The 25,090-nt window shown below is 40.7% G+C and overlaps 2 protein-coding genes across 2 annotated transcripts; both read left to right on the forward strand.

Moving 5' to 3' along the window:
• Positions 1-420: 420 nt before the first annotated feature.
• On the forward strand, positions 421-4,265 carry LOC122997143 (cytochrome P450 1A1). Its single transcript, XM_044373179.1, has 7 exons — positions 421-523; positions 947-1,820; positions 1,974-2,100; positions 2,206-2,295; positions 2,564-2,687; positions 2,884-2,970; positions 3,160-4,265. The coding sequence occupies exons 2-7, from the start codon at positions 981-983 to the stop codon at positions 3,455-3,457; spliced, it is 1,566 nt and encodes a 521-aa protein (XP_044229114.1). The 5' UTR covers positions 421-523; positions 947-980; the 3' UTR covers positions 3,458-4,265.
• Positions 4,266-4,551: 286 nt separating this feature from the next.
• LOC122997224 (enhancer of mRNA-decapping protein 3-like) lies at positions 4,552-25,090 on the forward strand. The gene is made up of 7 exons (XM_044373289.1): positions 4,552-4,648; positions 5,621-5,800; positions 6,853-7,049; positions 12,105-12,467; positions 19,674-19,827; positions 21,133-21,350; positions 21,996-25,090. The coding sequence occupies exons 2-7, from the start codon at positions 5,637-5,639 to the stop codon at positions 22,328-22,330; spliced, it is 1,431 nt and encodes a 476-aa protein (XP_044229224.1). The 5' UTR covers positions 4,552-4,648; positions 5,621-5,636; the 3' UTR covers positions 22,331-25,090.

Below are 25,090 nucleotides of genomic sequence, written 5' to 3' on the forward strand. Positions count from 1 at the left end.
AACTTGTTTAAATAACCTGCAGAACAGTAGGTGACATGTAGTATTACACTGAACACGTTATCATGTTCAGTGTATCGTTATCACAGACTGGAATCCAAGAACTGTTCTTAATATGCAATATATAGTAATATATAGTAATATACAAATTCAATATTATAACGTAGTTTCAAACAATTTCAAAACTCTCACACGCACGCACGCACGCGCGCGCGCACGCACACACACACACACACACACGTACACACACACACACACACACACACACACACACACACACACACACACACACACACCTTGTCTCTGCACTGAACTTCATTCATGACAGAGGGAGAGAGAGATGGGGGGGAGGGGGTGACGTCATGATCAGCAGCCAATGAAGCTGTGGAGCGCACTATAAAGCAAGAGCCCATTCTCTGTTTTGGGTACATTAAGAGAGTAAACTCGGACAATAACTCTACTAAACGATATTTTTACTATTTCGGAAGATCTTCTTGGATCACAGCATTGTTCTTCTTTGACTAAGGTAAGCTTAATATGACTGCTGATTACTAATTGATTTATAACTAGCAGGCAATGTCAGAGATAAGAGGAGAGTGGTGAATGGAGATTATTTTGCAATAACTGTTCATAAGTATGAATTTGGTTTTTGAAGTTGCAACTTTTCATATGTTTATTATTTTAATTATTGAGTTTTATTCATTGGTTTTCTCTGAGTCTTAGCATGGTGGTAATAAAGTTGATATATTTTAACACTTTGCATTGCCAACCACTTGTAAAAAGTGTTTTTGTGCAGCATGTGAACATGTAGACTCAAATTAATTACCAACACTTGCCAAGCAACAGTCTTCAGTTACTTTAAACTTTATGGTGCATGTAGTCAACATGTTGCACAACACCTCTCCTCCCTGCCTTCACTACTCTAATGCCCCTCCTATTTAATTTCCAGGTTGTGTAGTAACCAGAAAAAAGGAGCTGTCATCATGGTGCTAATGATACTGCCATTCATTGGATCAGTGTCGGTATCTGAGAGTTTGGTGGCCATGACAACAGTGTGTCTGGTCTACCTGATCCTCAAGTTTTTCCACACTGAGATTCCTGAGGGGCTTCGTCGGCTCCCTGGCCCAAAGCCCCTGCCTATCATTGGAAATGTGCTGGAGGTGGGCAGCAAACCTTACCTGAGTCTCACTGCCATGAGCAAGCGCTACGGCTCTGTGTTTCAGATCCAGATCGGCATGCGCCCTGTGGTCGTGCTGAGTGGCATTGAAACAGTCCGACAGGCTCTCATCAAGCAAGGGGAAGATTTTGCGGGCAGGCCTGACCTGTACAGCTTCAAGTTCATCAATGATGGCAAGAGTCTGGCCTTCAGTACAGACCAGGCCGGCATCTGGCGTGCCCGCAGAAAGCTAGCCTACAGTGCCCTTCGCTCTTTCTCAAACCTGGAGGGCACAACCCCAGAGTACTCCTGCGTGCTGGAGGAACACATCTGCAAAGAGGGAGAGTATCTGATCAAACAGCTGAACACTGTCATGAAGGCTGACGGCAGCTTCGACCCCTTCCGCCACATCGTTGTCTCCGTTGCTAATGTGATCTGTGGAATGTGCTTTGGCCGGCGCTACGACCACAACGACCAGGAGTTGCTCAGTTTGGTGAACCTCAGCGATGAGTTTGGCCAGGTGGTGGGCAGCGGAAACCCTGCAGACTTCATCCCTGTTCTTCGGTTCCTGCCCAGCGCAACAATGAAGAAGTTTGTGAGCATCAATGCACGCTTCAACAAGTTTGTGCAAAAGATCGTCAGCGAGCACTATTCCACCTTTGACAAGGTACAGCACTCACTAAATCATTGATGATGATCCTATTTAGTCCATTCTTCTTACACATTATCAATGAAAAAGATACATTGTTCACCCTCTTAGTCTCTGTGCACAGGATGTAAGTACAGCATTTATTGAGACTGTCCAATGATCTACTTTCAGGACAACATTCGTGACATCACAGACTCCCTTATTGATCACTGCGAGGACAGGAAGTTGGATGAGAACTCCAACGTCCAGATGTCAGATGAGAAGATTGTAGGGATTGTCAATGACCTGTTTGGAGCTGGTAGGTTGGAATTTATCTCCTGTTGAATCATCTGATCATAAGTGACCTCTGCATGAGTAGAAAATAAAGGTGATCACAATCACAAAGGTTATTTTTCTCTTCTAGGTTTTGACACCATCTCCACAGCTCTGTCTTGGTCGGTGATGTACTTAGTGGCTTACCCAGAGGTACAAGAAAGGCTTCATCAAGAACTGAGTAAGTACAGCTGACTGTAGCCATAATTCATGATAAGATACCTCCTTGTATATTACACACATATATATAGCAAGACATTAATGGACTAATGTATGCGTGGTCTTTGATGAATACTGGATATAAAGGGGTCATTTTCATTCTTGCAAACACAGTAATGTTAAATGGGTGATTGTGAGTCTTCAGTCAAGTCAAAATGCGAGACAGGACTATATACTACAATAAACGTCCTCATCCTGAACTCATATTCAGTGGACTTTTTATTTTCCAGAGGAAAATGTGGGACTGAACCGCACTCCTCTTCTCTCCGATAAACCCAACTTACCCTTACTGGAGGCCTTCATCCTGGAGCTCTTTCGCCACTCTTCATTCCTGCCCTTCACTATCCCACACTGGTGAGGTTCATCTCTTTTAAGTGCATGATAGTACCATAGATGCATATAAAAATGAGGTCTTGATGAAACGCTCTATCCAATGAGCATCACAAAACTACACAAAGAGAGAGATACAAACATGGCTATTGCAACCAGAGTGTATATGATTTATAAATACACACTATACTGAACTGTTGTCTTAATGTTTGTTTTTTAGCACCACAAAAGACACATCTCTGAATGGCTTCTTCATTCCTAAAGACACATGTGTCTTCATCAATCAGTGGCAGGTCAACCATGATCCGTAAGTATGATGTTTCAGATGTCTTTTTGTATGTTTTTGGGTTGGGTGACTTTAGATGCCCAGTACAACCAGCTAATTTGTCCTGTCTGAATCAGGGGATTAAACCTCTAATTGATCATGAGCCTCCTTTTTCAATGACAAGGTTATTTGTGCAGCTTATCTTACGTCTTCATTCTTTACGCTTTTCAGTGAGCTGTGGAAAGATCCATCCTCCTTCAACCCAGACCGCTTCCTGAGTGCTGACGGCACTGAGCTCAACAAGCTGGAAGGGGAGAAGGTGTTGGTTTTTAGCCTGGGAAAGCGCCGTTGCATCGGCGAGGTCATTGCACGAAATGAAGTCTTCCTCTTCTTGGCAATCATTGTCCAGAAGCTGCACTTCCTCACCATGCCTGGAGAGCCACTGGACATGACCCCAGAATACGGTCTCACAATGAAGCACAAACGCTGCCAGCTGAGAGCCACAATGCGAGCGAGGAATGAGCAATGATGCTATTTATAATGTGCAATGTATAACTCAACACAGTCAGGTTAAGAATAAGTGAAAGATACATCTTTCTCAGAATGTAAGGCACCAGGATGCCGAATTTGATCACCAGAACTAATGGCTTTGATGTAAATAAGTGAAATTTGCTTGTTGCAGATCATCAGAGATGTCTAAGTTTGTGTGAACATATCTCTGTCATGTTCTTGATTCTCTATGAGATATTGCTGCACATGGTTGGTGCTTCTCAGTGAAGTATAAGGAGATACTTGGTTCTCCTGGTCTCTTCTCTAGTAAATCAAACTGCTTCCATTCAGAAGTTGTAAAACACATGGAGAATAAGTTGCCTTGTTGGGACATATAGTATGTTTTACTGGATAGGCATTACTATCTAGGCCACTGCAACCTACATTTTTCTTCTGTGACGTAAGACTCTGAACTGAACAGACATTACCTTATGATACCATCTACACTTGTAAGCTAAATATTTTAAATCCATTATAACGTGGATGTAAGACACTGAAGCTATATTTGTATCCCAAAATGTGATTGTGTGTGTGTATATCAAGTTCTTTGTATTTTATAAAAGTAATTTTTATGTGCCTAGCGTTTGTAATTTGAGGTGAAATAGTGTTGCTGTGCTATATGATTTATCAGGACGCCAAAAGAGTTCCAGGGATTTCTGGAATATATCAGTAGGCTATACAATTTTGTATTTCTTACTCTATTGTATCAATGGTGCATAATATGTATGAGCAAGTGAACGAAACATCCTTTAATCAGCCACACAAATAAAATAAGAAATACATTGAAATGATCATCTTGTTTGCTTGATTTCACACACACACACACACACACACACACACACACACACACACACACACACACACACACACACACACACACACACACATACACATATATAATTTTGACTATAATAATGGTGACCACCTCATAAAAGGATGTGTACACTGATGTACAAAAAGGTGAATCCATGTCAGAATAAGTCAGAATAAATCAGAATACAGTACTGAGCTCTGAAATGAACTGATTTCAACTTCAGAGAGAGAAAAAAAATCACAACAAACCCACGTGGCAGATAAGGGAAGTGACGTGACCTCACAACCCGGAAAAAGGCACAAATAACAGCCGGAGATTTGGCTTTCTTTGACGTCTTGCTTCATATTTAACGACAAGGTAAATGTACCGACTACCGACTTAATCTACTCAGGTTTAGTTTTATAAACTAGCTCACACGGGTCTCAGCTTTACAACAGTCCGTCTAGCTCAGCAAACAGACCAGCTGCAAAAGAGAAGCTAATGTTAGCTGACAAGCTAGCCAGCAGTGGTTGCATGTCTAAATGTTGTGATTTAATCATGTATTTACTACTAGTATGTCCATGTATTTACCCTACAATTCTCCGAGTACTACCGTCGTATGGATATTAAATTTAAGGTTATCTTGCCTCACGTTTTTAATACTGAACGATACTTCAAATAGTTTCAAACAACATACAAAAATATTCAAATTCACGTTAGCTTATATTTCCACGCAACTTTATTCATGGAGGAACAGATATTTGTGTCAGTTTTTTATTCACAAAGTGTTGAAAAAGCATCAAACTTAACAGTTAACTCTCTATCTCAATTAAATGTCAAACTAGTAATTGTTTCGCCAGTGTGTCTGTAGTGGTGGAAGTAACGTCGCTTGCAGCATTGTTGAGTTAAAAGATAGTGCTGCTTGGTGGAAAAAGCAAACCGGAATCAACATGTAAAACGTCTTAAATTAGGAACTACAGGGTGAACACGTCGCACATAGGCTTAGCAACCATAAACTAACTAGCCGATAATTCAATGCAGTTTGGTTTTGAAATATTGAACTAACTCCCCAACCCCTCTGACTATTTCCTATAACTATTTACTGGCCTAAATACGACCAAATTTCAAGATTTGGAACCTAAAAGTTCTTGAATCATGCTATAAAATACAGATCATGTATACATTTTTAAATGGTACATTTAAACTTCCCACATTGCTGAAACCCACAATCTTCAGTGCCTGTTGGCCTCAGCTGTACATGAAGTTATATCTGGTAATGTCAAAGACAAGTTGTAATTTTAACAATTCGTGTATGTTGTTTATAATACAACTTATTTGTTTGGACCGTAGGATCAGAGTGAGCAGAATGGCCACAGACTGGTTGGGTAGTGTTGTGTCTATAAACTGTGGGCTGACGTTGGGAGTTTATCAGGGAGAGGTGTCATCTGTTGATCGGGCCAGCCAGACCATCTCACTGAGAGAGCCCTATCACAATGGGGTCAGGTGTCCTCTTCCTGAGGTCACATTCAGGTAAGAAAGCAGAGAGATGCTAACATATTTTCTCCTCCAGCACATCCACTTGCATCACAACATGCACAGATTTACAGGATTCCCCTGGGCAATGTTGAAGGCTCCACAAGTAGTTAATTCTTCCAATGGGATTATATTTAAGATTCAAGATTCAAGATTAATTTATTATCATTTTGCAACACAAGATTGTATAACGTAATGTAGTTTGTAGTCCTTTACTGCTATTCAGAAAAATAGAAATTGTATGAATGGATTAATAAATAAGTAGTCATAAAAATCAAACTATTTTTTTATATTGGAGTGCAGAGGATGTTGTTTGTATGTAATATTTATGTTTGGTATCAAAACATTTCAGTGACATTAGGTTACATTAAGTTAGGCCATTGATCCATTAACAAGTGATCAGTTTGGTTGCAAGTCTGAATCCAGGTGCAAATCCAGGAACAGTTTCATATCATTACAAGTCTGATCTACTGCACCTGTTTGAATAAAATATGAAATTTATAGGATTGTGCTGCCTTGGTGGAGGTATGTGCTCTGAGTGCTTCCTGGTTTTGACCAATTTTAGGAGTGAAACTCAGAAAGAATAGTTACAAAGTTGTAGACAGTAGAAAGAGGATGTGATTCATTGAATCTTTCACAAACCTAGAGCAGAAATGTTACCAAAGTCAGTTCAATGCTTCCCGTTAAGGTTATTGTGGATGTGACTGGTGGTGGGAAATTTTGGTTGCCATGATCCATGTTTGTTACGTAATACATTCCAGAGTGGTTGCTCATGCTGTTTCCGTAAATGGCTCCTGTAAGATAATGTAATTCCTAATGGGATGAAACCTCTATTCCTTTAAGTGATAGTGACTTGCTCCACCCAAAGAGCTACCACAGGCCAAGCGATTGTTCTATACTGTAGCATGCAGACTGAAAATAAGTGTCTTAATATACAAGTCTAGAGACCTGTGAATATAAAAATGGGGGAAAAACATTTTACATTTTCCAGTACATCAGCATAGTAAAGTTTGAGCTCCAAATAAAGTCTTGATTTGTTTTTCTTGTAGTGCCATGGATATCAAGGAGTTGAAGTTCTTAGATATCCAGAATGCAGTCAGCAAGCCCGGTTCTGGTCTGGGAGCTGCAACAGAAGCCAACTTTGGACCCGCTGGGCGTCACTGTCAGACTAACAGGAGCACTCATCCTCATGTAACAAGCAGCAGCTCTCATGCCAGCACTGCTCCAATCACCATCCTGCGCAGAGGTAGGTACTGTATATGAGTGGGAAATGATAGTGAAAAAGTATTTACATCATTTACAGATTCACGATGCCCAATAATAATGAGCCTCGCATGAACACTCTGGACATAGTTTTTGTGACGTGTCATTTTGATATTAGTGTAAAGGTCAAAAATATTGAATTGTAGCCCGTTAAACTTAAGCCAAGCATAATGGACATGTTTTGTGTAATTGATCTCTTGTGGTGTTCTAATTAGTAAGTAATATAGGAAGAAATAGCTGGACGCGAGCACCACATCAAGGTGCTAATTCTCCACATATGATTTACGTCCAACAGCATCAGCAGCAGAAAGCAGAATCAGGTTTTGTACTGAAGCCTGTGAGCTTTACCTTCAACAAAGCAGGTGCTGGCCAAGATACAACAACTGTTCACTGTTGGAAGAGATACCAGATACCAGAACATTGACGTGTTATTTAACAAATGTTGCAAGTTTAGAAAGGCCCTGTTTATTTAAGGCTTTTGTCTAGTCATTGTGAATCTGTATTTCCCAGAACAAGACAATTGTTGGACAGTACGTGTTAGGAGTCATGATGTACTACATGACAGGAACGTATTTGTACATCATACAGTACTGCTCTGTTGAATAACAGAAACTAGATATTATTCAACAGATTCACATACTATCCAACTCTTTTTCCAATTCCCAGCAAGTTGCCATGAAGATGAGTCAAACATGCAAAGTCCCCTCAGCATCACTGTATTTGACTGTCCTACACGATGACGTTGAGGCTGTCACTGTAGATCAAGTGAACATTTATCTGCGTTTTTTTTGGAGAAAAAGTTTGAGAAAGTTGTCAGATTCTTATGCTGTCTGAAAAGTTCTGAAAGCATTTTCACACACTGCATGTGTGATCCGTGTAAGGGAAAGGAATTTAGTTTAATGTTATTTTTGTAATATGAGGTTATGTTGACTTTAATGTGTCCAACAGCTCGACTAGTCTAAACAAATAATGAAGAGAAGAGGAAGACAGATTAACAGGAAAACTTAACAATGTAATGCAGTCTGGCGCAGTAGCTCCAGCCAAAACATTCTGCCATTGTGAAGTGATATTTGTTGTTTAGGTTACAGCTTGCAGTGTATTTATTGGGACGGTGGAGGAGAGGGTTGATTCACTTCTGTTGTCATTTTTTATGTTGTGGTTTGTAGTGTTGATGAGCAGATGTCCCGTCAAGTGTTTTCCAGTCATTGCTGTTTAGGCTCAACTTGTGACTGCTGTTCCTCTTTGGCAGATGCAGAGACTCATTTGAGAATGTATTGTGACTCATTTGTTGCAACTGTGACTTACTAGCCTCAAAGTTGATATCCTTTATTATGTAATGCTTCTGTTATTTGCATCTACATTGCTTTCAACATCTGCCAAGGTTGCTTTTTTGGGATGTATTTGTGCAGTTTTTAAACCTTTAAAATGTTAAGGACAGCTAATAAAACCTTCACTTTTACTGTAGTTTCAATTTTACATTTTCAGCACAGTTCTGTTGTCACATGTTCCAGTCATGCAGTGATTAGCTGTGAGATTCATTTTGATGCACGTTGAGACCGAGAAGCACATCTGCATTCTCCCAGTCCCAAGTTGTAGCTGTAAAAATGAGAATGTGTTACTCAACCTTCCTGATTAGATAAAGGTTAAAAACAGCATTTCCAGCAGTCAACATCCAGTCAGCAGGAAGCGTGCTTGGACAGCTCTGTGGCCTCTGCCGGAATTAGTTAAAGTCAGTTCACTTTCACACTCAGGATCACCATACAATGGAGGAGTCAGAGGTCAGTGGAATTGGCTAAAGGACACGGAGTAATATTCTTCAGCGTAGTTGTAAAAATGGCTTCTGCCTTGATGGTTTTCCTGTGTTGCAAGATGAAGCTTACATAATGGGAAACCTCTGTCCTTTTCATTTTCAAAAAATTCTCCTAGGAAAAGTGATAAATGCTCATAATGTGGTGTGCATTTTTCATATTGTGTTAGCAAGGCTTGCAGCTCGCTTCACATGTTTAACCCAGTCTCTCTTCCTACTCTTTGTGTCACTATTAAGAAGCAGGAGCATGGGACCAAACACTGTCTCCCTACGACTCCCCCCTAAGATTCCCATAGCGTGCTAAAGGCTTGTACCAAAGTTCCTCTTTACAATATGTGTGTGACTAAGATCAATAAACATTCCCCCTCCCTCTCCGTGTCTGCTCCTAAAGAGAAGGTTATGCAAAGCCTGGCTTTCGTGCCTCGGTGCCCTCCTGTCCTCTCTCTCTCCCCCCATGTCCTCTCACTCCCTCCCTCCTGCTCAGCACAGGAAACCCCCCCCTCCCCCCTCCCCGACAGGAAGCCATGTTGTCCCAGTGTGCTCGGAAGGCCAAAGCGATATCAATTGTGGAGGCAATGTTTACCTTTTGAGTTTTTATTTTAATCTCGAGCTCTCAGGCTAGTGGCCAGGGAGCTAATGCCCAAATTGCATGGGGCCAAAGTGCTGAGTGGCTTGGGCAGGGCTGGTCCTTTCACACGCAATGCCATGCTCCCAAGAAGCCCCCCGGCCACAAAGAAGGGAAAGCAGGGTGGGCCGTTGCTTATACAAGATCGCGGATTCCAGAAATGGTTTCTGAATATCTGCCATTGATCTTTCTGGGAGAGTAGGATGGGAATTTAGAAACGGACTGCTTTTGTGAATGATGCATAGGCCTCCAAAAGCAGAGTCAAATTCCAGTAGACCCAAACAGATCCCATTAAAAGTGCATTTTGGAAGAGGAGCTGCAGACTCTGCCCTTGTGAAAACTGTTCCCATAACCACCATGTTAGTGTTTTTCCATGTGCCCCTCCTTCAGAAAATTGTAAAGCTTTATATTATCTTGGAAAGGGTTTTGCTGTGCATTTATTTATGCATTTTTGGTTTCACATTCGCACAACTCCACGGACTGTATATCACACTGAAAGTTTTGCCAGTGTGACTACAGACTTACATCATCAACCACACAGCAAGACAGTGGAGTAAGGGGATTTTCAAGTGCCCTGCTCACACGCACATCAGCTGTAGGTATTGAGGCAATGATAAACATCACAGATTCATGCTCAGTTTCTCGTAGCTTGATCAGTCATTCAAACCAGCAACCTTCCTCTGCTTTAGAAAAGTATAACTAAGCTGGGAGATCCCCCAAGAAGAAGAATCAAATCTCTATATCTGGTTTCCTAGTTGAATGCCTTGTCACAGATTTAACACTGTGTTTTGATATTTATTTATTTATTTATTTAACGGTGCAAATTTACCATAACCCATCTATCAGTCTGAAACATTTATGGCTTGTGCGTTTGCAGTAATTTGTGGTGGTTTGTCTAAACTGAAATCAGTGAAGTTCACTGTCTGTCTGTGTACTTTGCTGCTCGCTATTCATTAGCTTGTTTTACTTGGAGCCTTGCCCAGCTGTTCAGATTTTTGATTCATAGCATGACAAAACACTTCCTTGTAAATAATGACATTGTTGGCTCACGGTAATAAAGACTCTAGCTTTTCTCCCCATTCACACAGGTAAATACACCAACCCACCACCCTCGCCCCCTCCTCCACAACATGTCTCAGTGATGTTTTTCTTGCTATTTGTAAAAAACTATAGTTGATAAATCACTTATAAAAATGAGATTATTAATATTGTTTAATTTTTTTGTCAGAGCAGTGATGGAAACACTGATTGTGTCACAACTCACTGCTGAATGTTTGCAAAAAAAATCCAAAAATCACTCCTTTCTGACACTCGCAGGTGAGTCCATACTGTGATATTGAGTCAGGTCTCAAATTAGACGCTAGTTGATTAGTAGCTTTGTATAAACGTAGTGTGACTGAGCCTCCCAGTGTCTTGCGTGAGAGTCCAAAGTACGTTAGCTGTCACAGTGACAGTAGCGTGCGACTGTGCCTCTCTGTCTCCTGGTTAGCGTGAGAGCTCAGGATGGTTGGGGTTGAAGGCCAGGTTTTTCCAGTTTTTCTTTTCTTTTTTTTTTTGTTCTAGGTTCATGTTGTTTTTTTGTTTGTGCTTACATGTATGTAAACTTTATTGAGCACCGCTCAGTCGGCCATTGTGTGGTTTCTGTCAGCGGTGTTTTGTTCTCAACGGGTTAAAGTAACTAACTGTGAGAGGATAAGGAGGTCGCCAGTCAGAGTTACACAAGATAAAAGGAGTTACGAGCACCTAGTCAAAATTTTAAACTGCTGAGTGCAGGAACTTATTGTGTATGGATTACACCATTTACAACCCTACAGCCCTATAGTGTCAGCTTATAGCTCCTTTCAGAGGTGATTTAGATTTGAGCAGAGCTGAGTGATGGGATATGCATTTGGCAAGTTTAAAGCAAATATAGTCTTATGGTAGCTCAGAGCAGAGCCTCCTCCTGTCTGTTGTGGACTCTCAGTTTTTAACATTTAGTCCCAGGGACACATACTGAAGTTGTATGTCATGAATTTAGTGTTTACATGTGCATCTGTCTGCACTATATGTTAGAGATGATTCAGACTACAATTCTCATACTCTAGTTGGGATAATTCCTTGTGAATTAAATTTGGAGTAAGATGGGAACTTCTTTTCACTGTCTGTGTATGTCCCATGATCTGAAAATGCCTTATCCATATGATTACTTTGTGTCCTTGGATTTATTGTTTCAATATGTATTGTTGAATGCCAAATATATGTGATAGAATATATAATTGCTTATTGAAAATAGCACCCTTTTTCTGTACAATGACAGTATTTTCTCATTAACACATCTTGCACTCGGGTGAATTTTATTTTATTTCTTCAGATATTTTTGGATACCAAATATACTAACCTCTCCCTTTATATAAAACCTGTAGTTTAACCTTAAACTTCACTAACAGTGGTTGGAATTTGGGGTATGAATCACTGGTTAACGTGGATTCAACTGAATTCATGATTCTGTGGTTGAATGCAAGAGCAATTGTAGTTTTCTTGTTTTGAAGTCTCTATTCCATCCAATAACTATTAGCAAAATGTTATTTATATAAATAAATGTGAATTAATTTGAGCATGTTCTCCAGCCCCTGCAGGGTCATCTAACAGCAGGGGGGCAGCTCAGGCCACATCAAGGAAAAACTGCATGAGGAATGGAGGCGCTGGAGGCCCAATGAGACAAAAAGATGACGAGTGCTTCGGAGACGGGACTAATGAGGACCTGGACACTGACTTTGACTTCGAGGGAAACCTGGCTCTGTTCGACAAAGCCGCCGTCTTCTCCAAGATTGATGGGACCAACAGCCACAGCAGTAGGGCACAGCATCACAGCACACAGGCTGAACAGAAGCCCCTGTCCTACCGCCATGATGAGAATATTCTGGAGGGCAAGCCTGTCATATACCGGCAGATAACAGTGCCTCAACATGGGGGTAAAGAGTACTGTACTGGTGAGAACAAAATGCATGTGCATACTCGTACACACACACAGACACACACACACACACACACACACACACACACACAGACACATATGTTAGAGCGAGGGCATCATTTATGTGCATGTCCTCTTATGTTATAGAATTGAAAGAAAAGATATGTTGTCTGTCAATATGGCAGGAAATCAATAAATATTGAAACTGTTAATTTGCAAAGACAGTTGTTTTATCACAGAGTGTTTTAGGGCAACTGGCTTTCAGCTGAAACACACATTCAGTTTAAATAGGAAGCATTTACTGTGCAGAATTTAGTAGAATCCTTGAGGAACATAATTTTGTAGCTGCAGATGAAAATAGTCCCCAAAAAATCCACTATTTACTTGTTTGAGTAACATTTGCTAAAAGCTACAGTGCCCAGCTAAGGCGAATTACTGGGTCTTAAAAAAATAAAAGTATGTACTGTATTTGTGACCTGTTTTTATAGATTAACGTTTTCAGTAGGACCGAATGGGTTTGGTGCTGAGTGTCATGGACAAGGGTTAAGGAAGTCAATTAAGTATTTAGAGATGCACTGACACACACGTTTGTTTGGTCAGTTGAAAATTCAAAACCCTAAATGTATTTGGGGTACTTAACAATAATATATAGCACAAAGCAGCAAGTCCTCACATTTGAGAAGTTGGAAACAGGAAAATGGATTGTTTAGTTGAACTGAATGAAATGTTGTCCTGTCCATTAATGTCCATTAATCAGTTGACTGACATATAACTATACTCTATGTCAAAAGGGAACATCTCCCTTAAACAAACTGTAAAATTAAGTTTATTCTTAATAAAAAACAGTGAAACTTGTTATTATTGGCATCAGGGAAAATAAGTCACTGTTGAGCCTTCTTGAGGATCTCATGAACGGCATGCTCTCACCCACCTGGTACCCTCTCTCATGCCCTACGAGATAAATGATTGTACATGCTCACCCTGATTTAATTTCACATGAGATAGTTAACATTGTCTCTATAGTACTGGGAAATCTCCCTCTGGGACATTTTTATCAGTAAACATGTCAATTGTGTGCACATAATGTTTGTTTTGGACAGTCATTTTTTTCAGTAGTTCAACTTTGACCAGGATTACCATCTGTTTATCTAATAACACTGTTTTTACCCAGTGATACTGACAAAAATAGTTTCCAACAGACATTTTTGAAATGTCATTGTTGCACTCTTGCCAAAATCTGAAGTATTTAAACCTTTTTTTACACTTGATACTGATCACTATAGAGGCTCTCGGCACTGTCAGGAATGTGCTGCAGTGTCTCTTTCCTCTGAGCACAATGAGAAAAACAACATGCGCTATAAAGAGGGGCTCGAAGTGGACACAAGGCCTATTAACCCCATTGGCCAGAGAGAGGTCACCCTGGGGCATGCTGACTGGAATCATATCCTTCTGGTTACTGTTTAGCATGTGGGTGACTTTTGACCCCACACACACACACACACATCCCTACTGCAATGATGAGACCATTCTTTCTCACACTTAAGCTCACTCTAGGAACCTGTGTGTTACATAACTGGTTAATATAGACACAAGATAAGTAAATTACACGCTAGCACAGGCCCTGGAGTCCAAGGTGTGAGAGAAATGCCTCAGTCTTTGTATCTTTTCAGTCTATAGGAGCTGGAGCCATAGAGGGTGGGTGGAACTTGAGTAAGGGTTGACTGGTGGGGTGTATCAGTATGTATAGGTGTTTTATTATAACCAGCAGGATCAACTCTGTCACAAGACAGAGTAGTTGGCATTATGGCACTATGTTGATACGTTTTTCTCAAAACTTCTCTTCAGGATTAACACTAAAATCTTTTCATCTCTTTTCTTTGTGATTCTGCTCAGGATTTAAGGTTTATATGCAGTATTTCTGCTTCCTTCCTGAAACATAATAGCAGTACAGCGACTGGAACAAGAATGATGAAAGATAAGAATTTTTGCTATGTATTCATCAGGCTGTGAAGGTGACAAGGTGGCTGTAGTAGTGATGGTGTTTCGAGGATTTTTAGCCCAGACTGTCATCTGATTGGTGGTGACACAACGGAGTTGGGCACAGCTGCCAAGCAGAGCCTCCTTTTCTTACCGTGCAGGCAGGTCTGCTTCCCAGGGCTGTCATCATAATCCCCATCCTCTGCACTCTGTAATTAGCATGCCGCCGTACAGCCTTACATAAACAGCACCTCTCAAGCAGGAACAAACCACAGTGCTGTTGACCTGGAATCTTTGCCAGTAAATAGATAAATCAACAATGGCAAGAATAGAGAAAGAAAAACAAAAGTGCCTGGCTTCATGTTGGGGTTGCCATAACTTACTGGTATGGGGATTTGACAAGCCTGTTTCTATAAACCATTGTTAATTGTAAAGGTTGCAGTCTGTAGGTTCAGTTCTGCCATTGTCTTGCTTTCCTGTGGTGTGATTGACTCCAGCTGTGCACTGAAACCTCTTCAGTTCAAACAAGCCATGCCTCAAAACACAAATTACAACAAAGCCAACTGTCAGCTGGTGTTTCTAGTTTTCTTTTATTTATTTATTTGTGCTCTGTCACATTGGAGAAAGCAGGATGCAGACTTCAAAAATTTTGTCATTACAAAATATTTTAACCCATCTGACCTAGTGACCCAGTGTGATAGAGACATGGGATAGATAGCGAACTTAGTGCATGTGTCGTGATCTTGTCTTGTGATTGCATGCTGTCAGGTAAAGAGAAGGCCAGCAATGGGGATTGCGAGACACAGGAACCATAGTACTCGTGACACATATGAATTCTTGTTAACTTCACCTTTATAAAGGCCTCACACTCACACAAAGTTCTTGCTTTGGGGTGTTGGATAATAAACTGATTGTGAAATAATCCAAAAATCTGCACACTTTTTCCCAATGTTTTAGTCCCCAGGAATATATTATGTCCATTTAATGGTATATTAAAAATTCATATGACATGAATATTATCTGAAGAAGGTCTGAGGATGGAAAAGTTGCAAATAAAGTGAGTACAAATGATCAACAGTGTGCAGGATTCTTTGGTTTCTTCACAGTCAAGAGTTCTTGATCTGACTGTATGTACCAGTAAGTAAGACTTTATAGTTTTCCAGAACTTGTCATGGTTTAAAGTACTCAAAATTGATTTGAATAGTTGATATGAGCAGTAGTACTCACAATGGCAGACCAGACAAATTACAAAAAAACTTAATTATTAGAAAGTCTGATGAAATAAGTTACATGTTTTAATCGATAAGTGATTTGTGACAAGCATTGTGCAGAAATCCTCAAAAGTAGGCTGTTAGCACCAACATAAAACCAAAATGATAAAAAAAGGAATCTCACTGATTACTGCATTTATCATCTTTGCTGTGCCCCAAAAGACCCGCTCCCCCATCTTGCTACCTGCAAGAGTTGAGATCTTCAGCAGAGATGAATGGAACAGCCTTGTCTAACCCTCCCTATCCCAGCACAAGCCTTAGTCACACATGGCCCGCATCCAGCCAGCGTGTATTGCTTTCAGTCCTGTCGGTTCCCTTGTCATGCTTGAAGGATTGCTTCCACCTCAGTTTATTTTAGTGCTGCTGCATACTCATGGCTACCCGGTTTAGCTAGTTGACTGCTGAGTTTGTTTTTGTACCACATCGAGAGTGGGTGTGTGTGTGTGTGCATAAATCACTGCATATGTGTGAGAGTGTGAGGAAGGAGGGGATGGTGTGTGTGTGTGTGTGTGTGTGTGTGTGTGTGTGTGTGTGTGTGTGTGTGTGTGTGTGGAGAGAGGGGGTAGTTTTGGTAGCGGCAGCTTCAGCAAGAGAGTTATTAAGAAGCTCACCTGGTGGGATGGTTGAAAAGCAATTAGTGCATACTAGTGCAACACCCACTTCCTCTGAGCTTGGCACTCAAGGCAGAGGTTTGCATGACAAGAAGCAGTTGACTTTCCTGTGCTTATCGCTCACATGAGGATTGGCATGCTCCAGATTTCTGTTGCCCACTGAAACATATTACCAGTCTTTGTGCGGTATCAATAAAAGAATAGTGGGAGGGGAGCAGGGCCAACCTAAAGATAAGCAAGAATTTTAGTCAGGCACGGCATCAGTCTCTGTGTTTATATGTAATTATCTTGTGTATGAGGGTGTGTGTGTGTTTGTGTGTGTGTATGTTGCGTGGTTGTGCGTTTGTGTCACTCTGTTCGTGTTGCATGCCTGGATGAAAAGTTATGGGTGTATATGTTTGTACATCAACTTGTTGTGAGTGTGTTGTAGGATGAGGTGTTTGTGCGTGCATGTGGTGTCACTGTGAATTTGTGCACTCCCATAAGGCCACCAAATTCTCAGCTACCAGGCCAGAGATCTGTAGGAGGCCATTAAGGACTTAACTGGCTCCCAGCAGCTTTATTTATCAAAGGGATCCTGAGCCGTGCTGTTCCCCTAGCTTGACTTTCATTACCCTTCTAATGTGCCACAGGCAATAGACAGCCAGGGATTAGCACGGGCTCTTTAAGGTTTCCACACACTTCAGTTTGTACAGTGATAAAAGGCTGAATTGGAGTTATGTAATACAGTAATTCAAAAAAATACTCAGAAGAGAACGATTATGACAAGGGTAGGTGACTTGACATGACAGAACACATAAAAACAAAGGGATTTAAGTCTTTTCCTCAAAAGAAAGATGACTACTAAAGAGGAGGTGAATTGTGTAACAGAATCTACCTTTGAAATGTAAAAGTTATTAAAGTCACATGTCAGTGGACTTTCCTGACCCGCATGGAGTTACAAGATTTCTGACCTACCTTCTCCTTTAACAAGCAAAACATCTGCATAATTTTAAGAAGTAGTCACTGACATCATGTGCTGCATATTAAGTTTACTACGATAAAATGAGTGAACCCTAAACCCAGTGGACTAGAATAGTACAAGCTAAAGTAGGTCTACATTATGCGTTTGTTCTCTCACAAAATTCTCCGAAACCATCTGTTGTCTGAGGTAAATTTGTCCCAACATTTTACTACATGTGAGCAGTGTCTCATATAACCTTTCTTCTACCTTTTTCCAGTAATGAGTCAAGTGTTCTGCTCAGGGGTACTTGAGGACAGAGAGGGAAGATAGTTTCATCCCTAACTGTTTTGGCAGCTGGAGTGGGGATATACAGTAAAGCACTCATGAGCCTGCTGCTCTGACCCGAAAGCTGCTACTGTCTTGGTATTAATAACAAGTCTTATCTGGCTATTTGTGCTAGTGTAAGAAAAGGTGGTTTACTCAGTGTTGTAGGTGGCATCAAGTGGTGGATGTATTGTTTATTTGTCTGGCAAGCACAGGTTGAACTGCTGTAGTTTTTGATGTCTGAAGGACTGTGTGACCACAAAACAGTTCGGGGTGAATTAGCTTCATTGGCAACATACTGTATTGGCCCAAATATAAGACGAGCCTGATTATAAGACAACCTTCCCCCTTTCCAGCGCCAAACACACACATTCAAAGTCCTGTTGGGAAACTGTTTTCTGATATACTATCAATCCAAGAAGAAGGAGTCCTCATGCCTTTTCTCATGTAAAAGTGAAATACTTCTATTAACGTAGAACGTAAATCCCACATTTGCATAGCTTGTCTATCAGTCGTATACTCACACTGTCTCCTCTCAGGCTTTTGTAAGTGCTCAAAATGATCTCCTCTGACAGTTATCTTTCTTTTTGAGCTCCTTGTCATCTTTGACAGCAGTATTTCTTGGCTGCTTGACAGATCAATGGTCCATTTATGCATTAATGATTTTGTTTTCACTTGTCATTAATTTATTTCCTCCATGGCAGAAAACCACATTACACAAGCCTTAAACTCCTGCAGGGTAATCTGAGCAAATGAACCACTTTTAGTTCTGACCAACTGCAGAACTATAAACGGACTTGATGACAGCAACAATAAGGCTACAAACAACCCATAATGCAACACTCTCCGGAGGAAGCTGTGTTACACCAGCACACTCTCCATTCAAAGTGGATCTCTGATCTTGTGTACACATAATTGTTTAGTGCTCGAATATAAGACGACCCCCACTTTTTCAAATTTAATTATCAGAATAAAATACCATCTTATATTTGGGCCATTACAGTACTGTAGAGAGCGTTGACAGCTTATGCATTATGAAGTGATCATTACTACTATCACTAAACACATGGAGATAAGTTTGAAGAAAGTGGTGTGGTCCTTTAAATAGTTTCATACAGTTCCTGATTCAACTGAGAACAGGTAAGGTGATACGTCTTCATTAAAAATGTAGTCTATGAATTACTTTGTTTTGAGTTGAATCCACTGTTCAGAGCCCTTGATGGTGGTCACCACCATGTATCCCCCATGTTTTATCCTTCCCAATCTCTCACCACAAGCCGTTGGCATACAGGTGCAGGTGTTCATATGCACATGATGTTTGTCCCCTTTCGTGTCACGCTAACCTGCTGTATGTTTTGACTGACACAGCAGTCAAGGTGGGGGGTCCAGCCCAGTAGAACCCCGTCCCAGAGCTAAGGGTTGAGGTTTGGTCAGAAGCCATGTGATGGTGCGTGTGAACCCAGGGCCTGCAGGGGATAGGCGTCTCACTCTGGTAGCCTCATGTTTGTCATGTTTTGTAAAGGCTGCCAATCTTCCCTTTGTTGCCGCAGACAGGGGTGACAAACAGGAGAGGAAATGGAGAATCTTCTGTGATGGGAACAAGATCGGGTCATGAGGAGGGGGCTTTTCCCTGGGGAATGGGTTCCTCGTATTAGGATTTGTGTTGCTTACATGTAACTACCACATCCTGAGAACCTAGAGGGTGGTAATCTGTAGACCAACGTTTGTCCTTATCTTAGTGGTCGGGTTACCGGGCTTGACTTCTACTCCAGCTGTTGTTTTTCAAGGCTCTAATGAAGATAAATTGCTAAATGACATAGTACCTATGAAGATGTATTACAATTCAGGTCTAATTTAGAAACATTATCCTTTTGTGTGGGTTTTCTGGAACTTGTCAGACCATATCGCTGGATGCAAGAATGTAAAAGTACAAATATGTGTTTGTCTCAGGAATTGATTTCCTACCATTTTCACTACAATTTACACATGCTATATTTTCTGTCACAGAAATGACAAACTATAGAAAGCATTCATTTTTTTCTTTCCTCCTAACTTCCTTTCTGCTGTCCATCTCACCTCATGTTTTCTCTCTGCAGACTCAGGCCTGGTGGTTCCAAGCGTGCCCTATGAGCTTCATAAGCGTCTGCTAGCAGCTGCAGAGCGCTGGGGCCTGTCTATCGAGCGCAGGCTGGAGACGATAGGTGTTTGCTCCAGTCAGATGGCTCTCACTCTGCTGGGCGGACCAAACAGGTGAGAAATACCACTCTGGGCTCTGGTTTAGTGGAGCAGACCGACAAGAGGACCTACCAATGTCTGGGAAGTCTGCAAAAGAATGAACTTAATCAGTTTCTGGGATGTTTGACTACTTATCTGATGTACTGTACAGTGCAGATAGAGTCATTTGTATAATAACCATAAAGAATGTGCAACACAATGCCAAACATACCTTTCTGAATACTTAGACAATTATTAGAGCTGGTCTGTCCAACTTTCTGGTTTCATGTCATGTTTCCCAGTTTCCATGGCGATCATATTTACTACTATGTTTCTACATAAGCAAGACAGTGTTAACCTTGACCCCCCTCAGGGCTTATTTTCTTGCACTGCAGCGAGCAGTCACACAGCAGGTCACAAACATCCTAATAGATAATAGATACTGGCGGCAGACCTGTTTAGTATTGTTTACCTGCACCTTTATGAGCGGTGTACTCTCATGTAAGATCAAAGAGCCACAGCGCAGTAGCTCATACAACAAACAGGTTTGTTGTCTCAGATCCTTTATCAGTACGGCTGTGATACTTGCGTGTCTCAAATTTACACAGGAGCTACTGTGAGCCTCAGATCTTGTTTAATTTTGTATTGTATCATCAGGGTCACAGACGCTACAATGGCGTTCACTGTTTCATTCAGTTCATATTCATAATGTGAATATAGATACTCAAACCAATTAATATTCTGCTTGTATGCAGAGAAATGCAGCATTCATATATTTTTTATTTTTCATAGCCTGCAAAAAAAAACTAGTGGCACAATTGGAGGATTGCTGCCAAGTTGAAACTGCAAATTCAGTGTTCTGAGCAATCTTTAACTATACAGATAAGTTTTTATTATTAACAACAACAGCAAACGTCTTATCTTCCTCCACTGTCTGATAAAACCAAATATTTTATTATTTTATTTATCATTGGAATTACATATCCTTTGTGTCTGTTTTGAATGATGATGGTGCGTATATGTGGGGTTCAGCGTCTTGCTCAAGGACACGTCAACATGTCAGGAGCGAGGAATTAAACCACCAATCTTGGTGGACCTGCTCTACCAACTGAACTACATACAGACTATACTGGCAGGGTGGAGAAAAATCTGCAAAAGTCTTGGTTCTGGGTTTTGTTTGAATTTCAGCTAGTCAGCCCACCTATGACATAGTGAATATTTGTTTGATTACATAGATACTGTATAACTGATGAATACCACATTGATCATCTATCAGGGGAATTATTCTTTGTTTTTGTGGATTTACTTGAGTGGAATAACATATTTCTTGAATGTTCCCAGGCTCACCCCAAAAAATGTCCACCAGAGGCCCACTGTGGTCCTTCTGTGTGGCCCCCACATCCAGGGGGCCCAGGGCATCAGCTGTGGTAGACACTTGGCCAACCATGAAGTGGAGGTCATCCTGTTCCTGCCCAACTTTGTCAAGATGCAGGAGTCAGTCACCAGGGAGGTCAACCTCTACAGCAGGACGAGCGTCAAGCAGGTGGCCAGTATCAAAGGTAGAACACACCAATAGAGAATATTTAGATGATTAAATTCCCGCCTACACTGATTTCAATGACACTGATGGGAAGGACCAAGCTATGTGTATAGGCTGATCTGTGCTCGGACCAATGGCGGTAAAAGTTAACATGATCCTGAGACTGAGTATCTAAGGATCAGCTCATGTTGGAGCAGACCAGCACAGACAAATGTTGCCCTCTAGTGGAGCAGCCACATTGAAAACACTTCTGACTGAAAGCTCACACTGACTGATATTTTGGAAGCACACGTGTAACTCAGAACACTTGGTGGTTTCATCTCTGCAAAATATTTACTGACATTAATTAGATGGGAGAGAAGCTGGTTTTGATTTATGACTTTAAACTATTAATTCATTGGTATTACTGTACTTAAGGCCAGGACTGTAGTTCAGAAAACACAGGGCCAAGTAGTCTTATGAATCAAGATTTTTTTTTTTTATTTATTAATGAGATGATTTCAGATTCCTGTGTATAAACACTGAAAACCTTGTTTTTACTGTGTCTTCTTGCTTTAGTTTTTAGCAGGATCAGATGCACCAAAAATGTACAGTATTTGCTTTTTTTGAGGTAACTTTGAAACACCAATTGCATTTTTTTTCTTCTCCTTTACTTGTGTTCCAGATCTGCCTGCAAGCCCCGTTGATCTGGTTATCAACTGCCTGGATTGCCATGAGAACCCACTGCTGAGGGAACAGTCCTGGTACCAATCAGCCGCTGACTGGGCCAACCAGAACCGGGCTCCAGTCCTCAGTATCGATCCTCCAGTTGGTGAACAGCATCAGACTGTCGAGGCGAAGTGGACCCTGTCTTTGGGCCTTCCACTACCTTTACCTGAAAGAGAGAGCAGGGTCTACCTCTGTGATATTGGCATCCCTAAGATGGTTTTCCAGGAAGTTGGGATCAACTACCACTCACCCTTTGGATGTAAATTTGTCATCCCTCTGCACCCAGCATAACAGAGTACCAACTATATGACCAAATCAATGTTACAAAGTGTATACGCAGGTCTGGGGGCATCGTCTGAAAGACTGAGCTGCAGGTTTTTCTTCTTAGCTCCTGGAAACTCCCATGGGTTGCTGCATGTTGCGTGCGACACTTCTTGTTTTTGAGAGGAGAAGGTTTCCTGTTCTTTGGTGTGTTTTGATAAGGGCTCCATGACTATGTGAATATGTTTACAAAATGCTGACCACTGTGAGTCTATCTGTGACCTCTGACCCCAGGACCAGCACCAGAGACACAGTTCCTGTTTCCTCCTGTAGATTGCATGTGGAGTCTGGTCCTGACCCTGTGACCCGGCGCACAGCTCAGCCTAATGTTGTCTGCCAACCCAAACCCACCTCTCATCTGCCCCACAGTTGACGTCCATGTCCTCTGTCTTTCAATTTATTGCAGATTTTTACTTACCCACATGGGTGTGTTTTGTCTAATTATGGTTGTAGTATGTCACACTGAAAAGGTGATATTACAAAGAATCTATATTTGTATTTATTTTTCAAACACATCTCAGGAATAATGCAGTTTTAAAATGTAAATACTTCATATTTGCATTTACATTACATCTGATTGCACTCTTTTTCTTGCATTGATAACCACTGACACTGAAAATGAGAACTGCTAGCATACACACATGAGGATTCATTTTTATGTATTCCTGTAGGCCTGCAGATTAGGCAGGAATTTGAAGCACACATTCCAAGGACCAAAAAACATCTTGGACCAGGTTAATCTCCAGGGATTATAGCTAGTTAGGTGTAGCAAAACCTAATTATTTAATCTTTTCTATTTTTACACATCAAATTCAGCAACCTTCGGTGAAATAGCCACCTTCCTTTCTTTTGGTCAGCATAGAGATCTTGAGTGAAAACCTCAGATCAGTAAAATGTTCGACTTTACAAGAACAAAGAAAACAGCCTTATTTATAGATTGGCAGCTATGCACTTTTGGAATAATGCAGGTGAGGTTTTTTAAGAGCTCTTAAATCCTTGTGTCATTAACTTCTTTTCTGACTGCAGAAAATACTTAAAGGGTTCTGCTTTCCCTTATTTTCAGTCATATATATAATTTTACAATGTCTGATGGTCATATTAAACATTGCCAAAGTGTCAAATAATGAGTTAAATGCATGTAGAAATAATCCCTGTGAGGAAAGAGCACCGGCTTCAGACTGCTGTGAACGCTCGGTTTCCAACAGTTTTTTCTTGTTTCAGCCCGAGCTGAAGTCAGCTTGTGATGGATTATTTACATGGCCATCTGCTGAACGCATAGTGCACAAGTTCACTGCCCTGCTCCGCTAACATTATGGTGTTTTATGACTAGAGTCGAGCTGGTACGCTGTGAATGTTTTTCCGTTACACAGCAGGGCAAAGTAAAAGAAGTAGTTCACCTGTTGGAGGTGTGCTAGTCGTCTGCAGCTCATCACTGTGGCTGTTTCTGCTTGTGCTATTCCTCCCCGCATTATTTCTAACTGATCCACTGAACAAAGAGCTCCAAATATGTCCATATATTGTGTCAACCGTTTTTTAGTGCTGCTCAGGAAGCTCCACTAATTCGGTGAGGAACACGTGTCATTTCCTTTAAATTCTTCACAATAAAAGTCTCCTGTTATTTAGTTATTTAAAAGATTTTTAATATGAAGCGGTAATGCAAAGCTATTCTAGTGGAGTCCCAGAATAAAAATATAGAGCTGGAAATGAGCATAATAGGTCCTCTTTAAAGTTAATAGCCTGAGAGTCACACAACTATAGTCACGAGTTTCAAATAACAGCATTAATAAGCTTTAACTTCACACCTTAACTGTTACTTTGAGCTCAACAGCAGTAAACACATTTCTGTTTAAAGTACTTTAGCTGTGTGTGATGCAGTGGTGATCAGTTTTAGTTGAAGCAACAACAGTGGCTGCCAATAAGAAGCAATAGAGTTGATGTATTGATAGAAATCTGAGAATTGCATGTCTTTATTTCCTGAGAGATTTCCCAAACCAGAAACTACCCAATGCCAGGTGCATATCTGGTAGAGAGGGGAAGAATAGGTTACTGTATTATTGGCATTTCTACAAAGTTCAAAATTACAAATCAAAATATTTATGTAAATTAGACATTTTACATTTGCCTGAGAACCTCAACTCAGGGAAAAACATAGTGCAGTCCAGGAGACTGCAACCTGTTTTATTGTGTTCTCAGAACTACTATTTGACTATGAAACACTAAAAATATGATTAAGACTGTAGTAAAATTTCAGTAATGACTTTTTAACAAATTGTGTAAAAAAAAAAAAAGCCTTGCAAGTTGATACTGGGAGGTGTCACATCTTGAGGTCAAGTAGTGCGAGGGGGAAAAAGGAAAACATTTCAACACGAAATATGTTCATTTTCCTGCTGATAGGTTTGTATCTCTTCATTTTCAGAAGTGTAGTTAACTCTGGGAAGCAGGTAGACATAAGCTGGAAAATATGTTGTAGCTCAAGTTTTGTTAATACATTTTGGTTATTGCTGAGTACTTTTTGCAAGCCTGTTAAAGCTATCCTATGGAAAACACTATCTAAAATCATGTTTTTTTCAATAATCTGTTGTGGTGTCTGAAACATCTGGCAAAATGCAAAAAATATGTAATTGTTACACATTTGGACTGGATCCTTACATCTGGACAAAATACAGATGTACAGGGTGACAGTGGGTGCTTCTTTTATATGCAAATGAAATAAAAGATATTATACGAACA

The sequence above is a fragment of the Thunnus albacares genome, chromosome 1 (genome assembly GCF_914725855.1).
Source record: "Thunnus albacares chromosome 1, fThuAlb1.1, whole genome shotgun sequence".
NCBI classification, from domain to species: domain Eukaryota; kingdom Metazoa; phylum Chordata; class Actinopteri; order Scombriformes; family Scombridae; genus Thunnus; species Thunnus albacares.